This window comes from Budorcas taxicolor, chromosome 1, assembly GCF_023091745.1.
Source record: "Budorcas taxicolor isolate Tak-1 chromosome 1, Takin1.1, whole genome shotgun sequence".
NCBI classification, from domain to species: Eukaryota; Metazoa; Chordata; class Mammalia; order Artiodactyla; family Bovidae; genus Budorcas; species Budorcas taxicolor.
The window spans coordinates 218428376-218442790 of NC_068910.1; the positions used below are offsets into that span (position 1 = coordinate 218428376).

The following is a 14415-nucleotide window of genomic DNA, read 5'->3' on the forward strand; positions in this document are numbered from 1 at the left end:
TCTTGCTAGGGAAGGCCTTTTCTACCCTGAGGTTATCAAAAAATTCTCCTAAATGTTTCTTTTTTCCCAGAATTTTTATGTAGTTTTAGTTCTTACAATTATACCTTTAATTGTTTCTAGATGGAAAGTCAAATACAGCAATTCAATGTCCTTCTCCCCTTGAATGGAAATGCCCTATTTTACATGAAGCTCTCACTTATGATTGGACCTGTTCTTACCTTGCTCCATTGATCTCTCTCTCGGTTTCCACACTACTGTTACACTGGCTTGATCACGTAACATTTATAACACTTTTCATGTCTTCTTAGGTCATTCTCCCCTTCCCCTAAATTCTGTGGCAACTTAAGCACATTTACTAATGACTATAACCATGATTACCACGATAACCACCAACACGAAGTCGTAAGGAGCACTACCTGCTTTTAACTCTACAGAGCACCGCCCTCATCAACAAAGCTTTAAGATCAAAAGAGGCAAGTCTACGTGTTGTCTAAGAAGTGTTAGACCTGAGACACAAACGAAGGAATCAGAGTCTAGACCCAGTGCTCGCAACCAGTAAGCTATGTTCTTTCTTGCCATTAAAATTATTATAAAGCTTTCGGGCACTGAATTTAAAATAACTGTGTCTAGTTTTAAAAAAATTATCTCTCTCTCACTTAGCCTATCCGTGGAATGATAACACATTTATATGTTAATTTAGGAAGAAATAGTATCTTTACTTAGTATCTTCCCACCTAAAAACATGTTGTCACTTTCCTATTTATTCAACTCTACCTTTGTATCCTTCTATAACGTTTACAGTTTTCTTTACATAGCTTTTATTCTTATATTATTCAATTTATTCCTAGACATTTTATAGTTTTGGTTGCCATTATGAACAGGATACATTTTTTCCATTTCCCATTTTAAAAGCTCATTACCACCATGTAATTAATATAAAATATATATTAGTAATATCAAAACTAAGATAAAATTAGTTCTTTTGCATATTTCCATGTAGAGAATAACAAATATATTATTTAGGACAACTGCAATATGACTTGGTTTATTATCTTTAAATAAATCAAGTTTATCTCAAATTATAAAAACACTGCTCTCACCATGCGGGTGTTTTCTGTTACACTGAATTTGGGTGGTCAGCAGTGGACATAACAACTTTGGATTGTCAGAGAATTTATTAATAGTTTGAATCCTCACTTAACATGTATTTTGAGACACATTAAACTATCTAACTCTGTATATTTTTCTTGGAATCCCATTAGCTTAAGTAGAAACCTGGATACTTCTTTATATATTAAATAATTTACATTTCAAAATGAATACACATAATCCAATAACCTTCTTTAATTACTAGATGAATTAAACATCAAGATCCCAAGAATATCATATAAATTCCAGAAAGTTTAAAGGAACTTTCTGAAGTTATATTCTTGGTAGATTTTAAAGAGTAAAAGGACACTTGATCATTTCCTCATGGCATGTCATGCATTTATAAATGCTGTGCTTAGAAACAATATTTATGTTTACAACTCTGAAAAGTTCTATTACTAGATTGCCTTCAAAGATGCTGTTTATAAACAAACTCCCAAAAGTTGAAAGAAAAGATTGAATGCCTTATAGAAGACAATTTGGCGGAATGTCTTATAATAAGGAAGAAGCATATGTGCACCAGCGAGCTTACTTTTCTCACCGTGCAGCTGACAAGCAGCTCTTTGATTGCTTTACTATTATGATACAACTTTGGATACAATAAAGGCTACATTATTGCTCTATCATTTGTCAAGCTGTATAGAAAATTCTGAGTCAATGGATGCCACCTGTACGATATTTTCATTACCTGTTTATAAAGCAACTGCTCATTTTCTCTAGCATAACAGAAAAGAACATCTGTAAGAATTTTTCTCACACTTTCTTGTTGGAAAAACTGCATTTCAGGAAACCTGAAAAAAGAAAACAGAGGATTGAAATTGAGTAACACAATTTCAAGAATTACCCTCAAACTTTCATCTCTGAGAGGTGCCAAGGGCGGCTTTTGGTTTTAGTACAAGTCTGTCTTTGCCATGCAACTTATGCCAGAGGTGGGACTGATGTGTTAAAGACAAAAAGGATGAGAAAAGGGAGATTAGTGTATCACAAAGGGAAGGGATACCTTTGACATCTAAACATTTTAAATGTCTTCATATGCTTAAGATCACCACGTGATGAATAAACAGTTTTTAAGCACAATGACGTACAGCCTGTTGGTGTGGGGGATTGCTTTGTTTAATCCTATTTGGTATAACGTGATTTTGTAAATACCAACTCTGTGAAAAAATCATTATCTTTTTTTTATGCAAATATCAGAATTTAAATTATTATACATTACCACACCATTAGTTTTATTTGATTAAAACACCACTTTCAATGGAATGAGTTAGTCAATACTGCTTAAATGATATCTGGATCAAAAATTCTACCAGGTGCTTTGAGGTAGTCTGAAATAAAAAGGGCAGAGTATTCACCTGAAAGGAGCTTAAATAGTTGTTTATAATGAAAGATGGCAACAACCCAAAGAGCAAATACAGAGGAATGCAATACACAATCAATCTCTCAGCCCTGTGGATATGTGGCTTTCGAATCTGCAGATTCAACCAACTATGGATGAAAGATGTTTAGGAAAAACAAAAAGAAAGTTCCAAAAAGCAAAACTTGAATGTGCTAGCCTGCCAGCAACTATTTACACAAGTATTTACACTGTGTTAGCTATTATAAGAAATCTAGAGATGATTTATGTGAGGACAGGCATAGGTTATATCTGTGAATATTACTGCATTCTATACAAGAGAGTTAAACAATCCGTGGATTTTGGTATCTGTGGGAGTCCCAGACTCCATCCCTCATGAATACCAAGGGATAACCCTAAAAGAATGAATGTCATCTAAAAATAATCAGTCAGGATATAATAGAATACAGATATCCCTTGCATTCATACACACTGACAGTGAAACATCAGAGAAGTTAAAAAAAAAACAGTTCCATTTACCATTGCAATGAAAAGCATAAAATACCTAGGGATAAACCACCTGACGAGACAAAAGACCTGTATGCAGAAAACTGATGAAGGAATCAAAGTTGACACAAACAGATGGAGAGACGCCAGGTTCCTGGACTGGAAGAACCAGTATTGGGAAAATGACAGTACCATCCAAAGCAGTCTACAGAGTTAGTGCAATCCCTATAAAACTACCAGTGATATTTTTCACAAAGCTTGAACAAAAAGATAGTTGGATGGCATCACCAACTCAATGGACATAAGTTTGGGTAAATTCCGGGAGTTGCTGATGGACAGGGAGGCCTGGTAAGCTGCAGTCCATGGGGTCGCAAAGACATCTTTGGATAAGGCATCTTATCTTTGATGAAGAAGGCAAGAATATACAATGAAGAAAAGACAGCCTCTTCAATAAGTGGTGCTGGGAATACTGGACAGCTATGGGTAAAAGATGGAGAAGGCAATGGCAACCCACTCCAGTACTCTTGCCTGGAAAACCCCATGGACAGAGGAGCCTGGTAGGCTGCAGTCCATGGGGTCGCTAAGAGTCAGACACGACTGAGCAACTTCACTTTGACTTTTCACTTTCATGCATTGGAGAAGGAAATGGCAACCCACTCCAGTGTTCTTGCCTAGAGAATCCCAGGGATGGGGGAGCCTGGTGGGCTGCCGTCTATGGGGTGGCACAGAGTTGGACACGACTGAAGCGACTTAGCAGCAGCAGCAGCATGGGTAAAAGAATGGGATTAGAAGCCTTCCTAACATCATACAGAAATAAGCAGTCAAATGGGTTCAATCACAAAAGGTCTGAACGAGAATTTTTAGGAGAAGAGGAACACAGAACATCTGTGGGAAAGGTCACCCCATCAGAAGGAAAGCCCTGAGGGCTCAATTCTGAGCATGATGCTAGTGACACAGAGGGCACGTGCTTCTGGGAGGTGCCACCGGCTTGGGCAGGATGACAGGGCAGAGGAAAGGCGGGAGGCACACAGGAGCTTCCAAGGCAGCATTACGGCGGGGGGAGAGCAACAGACGACTCTACGTTTCTGAAGCAAAAGGAAAGAACAGAGTACTGGAGGGACTCTAATTTGGAAAAAAGACTGCAAGAGGAGTTTAGAGGAAGGAGAGAGGAGGATATTACACTGAGGTGAGATGGAGAGTCCCAGGCCTGAGAAGGGCCTGTGTTCAGCTTCCTGCTGCAGAGCTGCTGGCTGCAGGACTGGAGAAGACAGTTGCCTAACGGCCTCATCTCTGAAGCGGGATGATCACACTGCTCTTGGGACCAGGTGAGACACCACAACAGCGGCAGGTGCAGGCCTGGCGGTGGGCGTCCAGCTCAGAGGCCACTGCTGGCCTGAGGATGGGCACTTGACATGCCGCATGCGTGAATGAGGTGGCTTGGGGACCGAAGATAAGGGTGCGTGCGGGAGGCTGGAGACTGAGAGCACAGAGGCACAGGCCGCGTCAGAAGAGTGGGCCTCCTGAGCCTCTGGAGGCGCACCCGCGGCGATGTCAGCCACGTGCCGACTCTACCGCTTCCTATCGCTGCTGAGCTCAGCTGTTTTCTGCGTCCTTCTGATCCTCTCCAGGCCCCTGTGAGAGTTAGAACGAACTTTCCAGTTCAGGCTGGGACCCCGTGTGGCCTACGCTAGTGGTTTGTGAGGCATCTCTTTCCTGATTCTAATTTTTATAATAAATTATAGTCTGTTTCATCTTCATCTGTTCATTTGACTTTGGCATGAAATTCCCATAGGTATATAGTTTGTCTGCAGATATGGGAGTCTGATCTCTTCTCCTGCAGTAAGGAAGCCTCTCTTCTGGGGCTTGGAATAAACAGCCCATGGGGCATCTCATATCCACGCATAAATCTCAATGCGCTGGCCCTCTAGACAGCCCAGACTCAGGCTGCAGTTCCTAAAGAGGAGAAATTAGCTGAGAGTAGAGGCAGAGCAAGAACGATATTATGTCTTAGAAGACAAAGAAGTTCCAGAAAGTGTCAAAAGAGCTGGAGGAGGAGATACATACCAAAGCTTGTTAAATGACTTATTTAGGACAAAAGAAAGCTGCTAAACTTTTTAGAAAGTCAAACACCCCAAATTAGAGTAATCAGGATGAAAGACAGGTGACTAGTTAATAAAATGCTGAGAAGAAATTTCCTGGAAAAACTTACGTCACTAAAGTAAAAATAGAGTAATCCTTCTGAGGTGAAATGGTTTCCTCTCCTTGCTCATCGGATGACTTAACTCTAACCCTGCCCTGAAGCAAGCTTCCTATCTCAGGACTGGGCAGGTCACATGGCCGAGTGAGTCTATATGTCTGCTTCTTTAATACCACTTTGGAAATTGTCTATGTACACTGGACCACCAAATTCCCAATGGCTGCTGCAATCTGAATGGATTATGGGAGAAAGTGCTAAAAACTACAATATTCACTTTGTAACAAATATCCATGAACTATGAGAGTTTAATACCTAACTATTAAAAATGTAAATTACATTACAAGTAAACTTACAGTTTCATTTAAATGCATACTAAACACTCACGAGATTAAAAACTAGAGATCTCTAAGAATCAAACTGCAGGTAGATAATTTAAACTACCCACCTTTAGCTTCAACAATATGTGAACCGTGAACTTCCTGATGTTTAAGCTGGTTTTAGAAAAGGCAGAGGAACCAGAGATCAAATTGCAAACATCCGCTGGATCATGGAAAAAGTAAGAGAGTTCCAGAAAAACATCTGTTTCTGCTTTACTGACTATGCCAAAGCCTTTGACTGTGTGGATCACAATAAACTGTGGAAAATTCTGAAAGAGATGGGAATACCAGACCACCTGACCTGCCTCTTGAGAAATCTGTATGCAGGTCAGGAAGCACCAGTTAGAACTGGACATGGAACAACAGACTGGTTCCAAATAGGAAAAGGAGTACGTCAAGGCTGTATATTGTCACCCTGCTTATTTAACTTCTATGCAGAGTACAACATGAGAAACGCTGGGCTGGAAGAAGCACAAGCTGGAATCAAGATTGCCGGTAGATATATCAATCACCTCAGATATGCAGATGACACCACCATTATGGCAGAAGGTGAAGAGGAACTAAAAAGCCTCTTGATGAAAGTGAAAGAGGAGAGTGAAAAAGTTTGGCTTAAAGCTCAACATTCAGAAAACAAAGATCATGGCATCTGGTCCCATCACTTCATGGGAAATAGATGGGGAAACAGTGGAAACAGTGGCAGACTTTATTTTTGGGGGCTCCAGAATCACTGCAGATGGTGACTGCAGCCATGAAATTAAAAGACGCTTACTCCTTGGAAGAAAAGTTATGACCAACCTAGATAGCATATTCAAAAGCAGAGACATTACTTTGCCGACTAAGGTCCGTCTAGTCAAGGCTATGGTTTTTCCAGTGGTCATGTATGGATGTGAGAGTTGGACTGTGAAGAAGGCTGAGCGCTGAAGAATTGATGCTTGTGAACTGTGGTGGTGGAGAAGACTCTTGAGAGTCCCTTGGACTGCAAGGAGATCCAACCAGTCCATTCTGAAGGAGATCAACCCTGGGATTTCTTTGGAAAGAATGATGCTGAAGCTGAAACTCCAGTATTTTGGCCACCTCATGCGAAGAGTTGACTCACTGGAAAAGACTCTGATGCTGGGAGGGATTGGGGGCAGGAGGAGAAGGGGACGACCGAGGATGAGATGGCTGGATGGCATCACTGACTCGATGGACACGAGTCTGAGTGAACTCCGGGAGTTGGTGATGGACAGGGAGGCCTGGCGTGCTGCAATTCATGGGGTTGCAAAGAGTCGGACACGACTGACCAACTGAACTGAACTGAACTGAACCTTTAGCAAATACCCAATCAACTGAAAATGTGCATTAGGCAGACAGGGCATAGCTGTGTGACTGCACACTGTCCACGAGTCTAGTCTACAAAGCTGAAATGCATTTATGAAGTCTCAGGACACCCTCTTTTTCAGAAAAGTACGAGGTCCTCTAAATTGTGATGAAGAATCCATAGCATGAAACAAGTAAGGTGTGAAAGATTTCAGAAGAGTTCTGAAACAGAGACAAAAGTTTATGTATTTTCAGAATTTGGAAGAACTGACATTCACAGAAGTTACCAGCTTAAAAAATCTGGCTCAGAAGGTAATAGGTAAGAATGGAACTAGAGAGGTTAACACCTGCTCCAGTGTACCTGGGTAGTGAGCAGGGTAGCAGTACTTCCCAACTGTCTTGCTAATCAATGAGTCAGAGATAGGCAGTGGAATAAAATTCCATGAGTTTAGAGTTACACAGAAGAACCTACGAGTCAGAAGATTGATGAATACACCTGAATAATAACATATTTCCTACAAAAAATACTTGATTCTTGTATTATCAAGCTTCAAGTGAGAACGCATTCTATCTACAGGAATCAGAAATAAAAGGGAGAAAAGCAGTGAGCAGCTTTTCTAGGAATAGTGATAGACACCTTTGATGATAGGTTTTAAGCTTCAAAATAGCTTCCCTGACATCTGGTGTTGATTCAGGGCAGGTAATCTGAACAGCAGTCTAACCCAAATTATCATTGGGAAAGAAAAATCTGCTGTTGAAACAACAGCAAAAATCACAGAATACAGACTGAGGCTGGGATCAAAGTTATTAAGATTTTGAAAAATCAAGAGTGACTTTGCAGTTTCATGCAAAAAGAGAAATGGTGGTAAATTCATTAAAGATGAGATAGAGAAAAAAATTTATGACTGAACTAGAGAAGTTTATGATTCACTCAAGCCAAACCATCAGAAAGAAGAGAAAAAGGAGAAAAGAATCACAACAAATGGGAACTGAAGATGAATTCTGTTATTATTAGAAAATGAGAGTCCAAAAGAAGAAATTTCTGAATTTGGCCAAAAAAGAAAGTAGAGATGGTAAATAGGTGAGGATGAACTCTGATAAGCAAAGAGAAAGGAATATCAAAGTATTCCATGATGGGATTTAGACTAATATCACCTAACATTTTTACTTGATAGAAACAAAGGTAATAATTCCGATTCAACTTAATTGATCAACATTTAAAGTACAGGATTTTCTCTCTCAAGATTTGTGTAGGTAATAGACAAATTTTATATACTGTAAATTAACATCCAGAGGTATAAACATCTGGTGTATGCATTTTGTTTTGTAACTTGAAATAACTCCAAATTCGTAGGCAATACAGGTTTCATTTTAAGTTTAAAAAATATTTCATTATAGAGAATTCCAACATTTATAGAGAGACAATAATGGACTGAACCCCAGCACAGTCGCCCAGCTCCATGAGCAATAATTCCCTTTTATGGGTCCTCTTCTCTCAGCGCTGCACTTCAGAGCAACCCTGAGATGTCACTAATATTGCAGGACACATTTATTTCTAAAATATAAAGACTCCAAAAACACAACCATAGTACTACTTCAACACTGTAACTAATAAAAATAATCGACTGATTAAACCAAATATGCAGTCAAATGTTCAAATTTCCCTAAAAGTTTTTCAGTTTGTTTCAATCAAGTTCCAAGAAGCATCTGTACACGGAAATTTGTTGCTATATCTCTGAAGACGTATTCCACAGACTTGTCCGTTCTTTCCTTCCTTGCCTTCTCTTCCCTTCCTCTCCTCCTTCTCCCTCTCTCTTTTACAATGCATTTGTTAGAAAAATCAAACCCTTTACCCTGTAGAAACTTCCCACATTCTTAATTTTACTTCCTGTTCTTCCATTTTATGGAACACATTCCTCATCTCCCTGTATTCCCATAAACTAGTAAGGAGGTCTAGAGACTTCAATAGGTTCAAATTCAACTTTCGACACGGTCCTTCATGGAAGATATGGTTGCTTCAAGCGCACATTCCGGAATCCTTCGGCGCTCCTCCCACACAGCGGTGGGGCAGCCTAACACTACCCCTCTGCACAGGCATGGTCCTCAGTGACAAGCTTCTCACAAAGAGATGGCAATGCGAGCAATGCTGCAACACAGCTTCTGTCCACCTCCCTGTCTGCAAACAGCCATGGAACCCAGACACCACGCTGCTAGGAAGTCAAGCAGCCACGAGAGGCCCTGGGGAGGTGTTCCAGCTCCAGCTCCAGAGAATGTCTCTGCTGAGTTCCAGCCTTGAGAGCCAGACAGATGGACATGCCTTCTGATTTTTAAACTTCGAGCTGGTCTGGCTACCACCACATGGAACAGAGAAAAACAGCCTGCTCAGCCCTCCTCAAGTCGGAGATTTATCAACAAAATTAATTGTGCTGTTCTCTTAAGCTTTGGGGGTGGTTTATAACACAGAAGTGGACAACGGGTACAGATGGTGCTGGGTGCCTGCATCAGGAGGCAGAGATTTTTAGCTTTTCTCTCTTTCTGTGACGACCAATGATCACTGTCTAGACTGACTCATCAGAGGCTATAAAAAGGTAAAACTGTAATTCTATCACGTTTTCTTTCACTGTTATCTAAAATACACATATGAAAAAAAAAAAACTGACCCTTGTCAATTTTTAGTTATCCTGAAGCACAGATCACTATAATTTTGAAACAATGCTGTTGATTTCCATTATACTTACTCATGGATGCCTGTGGACACCTAAGATCTACGAATGATAAATGGCACTAATTCTGTCACAAAAGCAGTTTATGACAACTATTCTACTTGCTTTCTGTAAATCTTCCCATGTGACTGCAGGGTATGGGGGTGAATCAAGAAGTGAGAGAGGCAGGACAACGAAACCCCAACTTCAGACCAAGAACCAGGAGCCCAGGTACCTGATGCGAGTCAACCGGGAAGACCTGATTTCAACAGGGCCTGGCTGGTCGCGACCCAGACACAAAGGGAGCCAGGCAAATATCCAAGGTGTATCCATGATGGAGAGTTCCTCAGACAACAAAGAGACACAAGGAGTGTTTCCTAAGCAAGAAAAGGGTTAAGACAAGAGTGAAATGACAAAGGGCTTTGTCACTGCATTATGGCACCTAATTAGGTAATTAGAAGTATTAAAACAGACAAAGCACTGGGCCCAGATGAATTACTGAAGATGCAAGTATTCAATAAGATGCCCCGAGGGAAAAAACAAAGCCCTTGTTGAAGGTTTATCGCCAAGCAGGAGGATGGAGCCGCACCGGAGGGCTTGCAGGAACAATAACTGATGCTGTGTCCACACTTCAAACCCAGAACTTCCACCACCGGCATCCATCTAAAATTTAAAATGAGCTGATGAAAACTCCCTAGAATACGATTAAACACCAAAATAACTATAATGTCTTACTCTAGTTTGTTGTTTTATTAAAGGAAAACTGAAATAAAAATCAAGCAAACCCAGTGAGCCGGGATGAAAGGAAGACAGACGCTTTCAATTCCTGTCCTCCCTGCTTGGGAACCCGCATTCAACCAAATCTGCCCTCTCCTCTTGCCAGGCAGGAAGCTGGACTGAAGTCCCAGCATCCTCTCCAGGGAGCCCTGGCCGCTGGGACGTGAGCAGCCATGACAGGCGACCACAGCGTGCCGCTCCGGAGCGCATCCCGCCTCAGGCGCCGCCCACACTTCCGCTTCCGGCCAGACAGAGCGGAAAAGGGCATCTGGGAAACCTGGGAGGCTGCATGCAGACTGTGCTGGTTTAAAAATACACCTGCCAATTCTTTAACACACTGCCTTTCCTTCTTGGGTTGTTTGCTTTAGGGGAAGACTCCTCCAGAGAAAGGACACTTAAGCAGCACAAAGGAGAGACCCACATGGCCCTCTAGCCCTCAGCAGCCTCCAGACCACCCCAGCTCCAGCCCACACCTGACTGCACGCTCAGAGGTCCCAGGGCCTCGGCTGCTCCCAAATGTCCAACAACTATGAAATATGTAGCAAGAGATAATGAACACAGCTTTTAATATGAAACTGGGCTGTTTCCTTTGTTTTTGTTTTTAATATGCAGTAGAGGTAGCTTTGGGACTGGACAGGAGCTGGGACTGGACAGGAGCTGCTGGAACGTCGCACAGAGCCACAGTGAAAAGACTAAAGGATCTGAAAGAGACGGTTAGGCAGCCAGACAGCCCATGAGGCTGCCAGCGAGGGCGAAAGTCAAAGTGAGGAAAACATCATAAGAAAAGTGGAGACAAAGATTCCTTATTGGGTACTAGCAACACAGCAGCCTATGTGGAATATTGCAAATGTACCCAATACACAGGTGATGGGGCCCAAGAGCCTGTCTAGGCAGTGCGGAGCTGCCGCCTGGGCTGCACGGCCCTTACAACAAAGGAAAGAGGGAAGCGGAGGGAAGGGCTGCTCAATACGCAGGTATTTCAAGCCCAACCTTGTCTCCTTCTCATCCTCTCGGGCCACACACGAAGCAGTAGGACTCTATCTCTGGGTCAAGATCAAACATAAGACACAGAAAAACAAGGTCGAAAGATGTAACCAAGGGTGTGAATGCAAAATCCTTTGTTAAGCTCTCAGAAAACTCTAAAGTTGTGCCTCAGAGAACCCTCCTGTCAGACAAGACACCCCGATGCCCTGGAAAGACCTAAAAAGTAGGCCTGACAGAGGCTGCAGTAGTCAGGGGTCAGGAACGCTGCTAAGCACTCCACAGTGCACAGCACAGCCTCTCACAGCAGAGTTAATTGGTCCAAAACATCAATACTCCCAAGGGTGAGCAACTCTATATTAGAATAGGTGATCCCAGAGGGCAGAAACCATAGGGGCATATTTAATCTCCACAGCTTTCTGGCTAAGACCTGAAGTAGCCCATTCATGCTTCCATCTCCTGTTTGCTCACAAAGTGTTATGCATACAGAAGGTGTTCAATAAAAGCTTCTTGAATTGAAAAAAAAAAGTGGTAAATTCAGGCAAATAAGATTAACATAAAATATTACAGACTAGCAGAAAGACCTGGAGTCCCAGGTAGTATTTCCACTGCAGCCATTAGCAAGTCATATTAAGTCATTCTTTCTGAGCTTCAACTTTATGCACTTGCAAAATAAAAGGATTTAGGATGATCACCAATGGCACAGTGCTTATTAGGGATGCCAGGTGCTGGGGATAGCAAGAATATAAAACCATAAAACTAAATACTTAAAATCTAGACAAGAAAATAGATATTACACAGATATCTTTAAAAGGAAGATAATTACAATAAAATATGCAGGGTTCTATAAAAGAACGGAAGAGGCACTATTTTCTTTACCAGGACGCTCAACTTCTAGAATAGCAGCTGCTACCTAGTGACTTCTGGAGTAGTATTTGCTGAATGAATAAATAAGTGCAGAAACCTACAAACCAACCAACCAATGAAAAATGAAAGTGAAGTCATGAACTTGGACTGGAGGTGAGAAGGCAAAGCTTACTAAAGGCTAGACCACAGTTCTGCTGCCTTTGTTTTTTTGTAACAAATGACGATAAGAGCATTATGTAATTTTCACAGGCCATAAACTAGAGGTGAACACTGATTTTTAAACGGCATAGAAAAGAAAGTACAAGTCTGTTGTGATGACAAGGGTGTGATCCAGCCCAAGAGGATAGGAGAACAATCTCCCAGAGCCTAACAGGGACAGTGGGAGTTTGGAATCACCATCCAGGTGAGAAGACTTGGGATGACTGGAAATGTCCAAGAATGACAGTGGGGACAGAGGCAGCGGGGCTGGAGTGTCGGGGGAGGGGGGGCACGTCTGTCACCATCTGAATGGAGGCTGTCAGCAAAGGTTCTTCCTAGTTCTCCAATGCCCCGAGTTACACAGCAAGCAACCCCACTGCCTCACTGCCTCAAATAAAAGAAAAAAACAAAAAACTTTCTACTGGTACCATAATTGAGAGAAAAAAAATATAGGCAGACAGAAATATGACTTTAAGTGCAAGGCTCTGTCACACCGAAAGACTTCATTTTGCAGTATTTCAACAATTAAGAAAAAATTGAAAGCAATTTAAAGCATTTATCCTTGAAGGAGTAAAGTAGTGTCAATTCCAAATCTGCATGAAAGTTCCTAAAATACTGTGACTCTACTGAACGGGCTGGGCCGAGGAGGAATGTCTCAGCCTAAGGGAGTTCTCCACCGCCCAGCGGACTTCACCTCTCCACCTCTTCATGGTCAGGATGTGAACCTGCAGTTTGGAAATATAAACAGTGCTGAAAGACGCTGGCTGCATTTACACAGCAGACCTCCCAGGGAGAACCCTTCTGGCCCGCAGCTCGGGGCAGACTCTGCGGCTGCTGGGGGTCGCCACCCCCAGGCTCCAGGGGCCAGGGGCGCGGGTGCAGTCAGCACCAAGAACGCCGCAGACACACCTCCATTTTCACGCAAATGCTAGAAAAAAATTTAAGCTTAAAAACATCCCATAAATTGGAACAAATACGTAGTAAGAATCTGCATGCTTACATGCAGCAGAAATGAGAAAAATACGTGTCAAAAACATGAGCAGTACAGGATATACATCCTCCTAAATACACAGCGGGAACCGCGAGGACCCAATATTTTGCTTTACCTTAAGAGTTGTGAAATAAGGAAGGACTACAGGCCATTTGACGGAAGAATTGTTTCTTGTGTTCCTGAAAATCTGCTTCTCCCCCTCTTTAATATTTAAGAAACACACACACAGGTTGCCGACAACCCGCAGAGAGCGGCTTGTGTTGTCGTTTTCACCTCCGCGGCTGAGAACAAGTGCATATGTGAGGGCTGGTCGTGCATGCACAAGCGTTTATGGCGCCGGCATCAGACAGAAGCGCAACACGCAGCGAGCGCAGCCGCGCGGCGTGGGGCGCCTGCAGTCCACCTCGAGGAGACTGAAAGTATAAACACAAGCTGCTATTTTGGTGTGATCACACGAACATGGCAGCTTGTGCGGTTTTTTTTCTCTTTAACTTTTTAACACTGGGCAGATTGTCTGCATTAACACACACCAAAATCAATTCTGCTCTGAAATTGCTTGTAAAATTTTCTTTCCCTGAGGAATTTGGTTTTTATTTAACTAAAAAAAAAGGGGGGGGGGAGGGCTTGGAGGAAATGGAATAAAACACACCAACATTTAGGATATCTTAACTTTGCACTAGTGTGATAATCACTGTTGGATTAGAGAACCAGCATCATTTCTCTGAAAAATGGGAAATGTGTAGAGATGGACTTTAAATAAGGAGGGGGAAAAAAAACTCTGTAAAATCACTTTCGTATATTATTAATACAGAAAACATTCTCAAAGTAGTCTAATGTTACACTATCCACCACATAATAGCTAAATTTGATCAAAAACTCATGTAAGACTTCTATACTATAAAAGCTCAAGGAGGTTTCTTAAGGGCAGAGACAGGAAACAAAAGTAAATATTAAGCACAGGCCGTCTCTAAAAGTTCACTGTGAATAAAAAGTAAAATGCGTATGTTCCTATCATATACAGTACAAAAATACAACAA

The 14415-nt window shown here is 41.9% G+C and overlaps 1 protein-coding gene across 1 annotated transcript in view; it reads right to left on the minus strand.

Annotated features, from left to right (window-relative positions):
• TBC1D5 (TBC1 domain family member 5) overlaps positions 1-14415 on the minus strand; it is a 595354-nt gene that overhangs the window by 244738 nt on the left and 336201 nt on the right. Inside the window, exon 11 of the mRNA XM_052643045.1 lies at positions 1838-1940. Within this exon, the coding sequence (XP_052499005.1) occupies positions 1838-1940 (103 nt within the window). The remainder of the gene's footprint in view (positions 1-1837; positions 1941-14415) is intronic.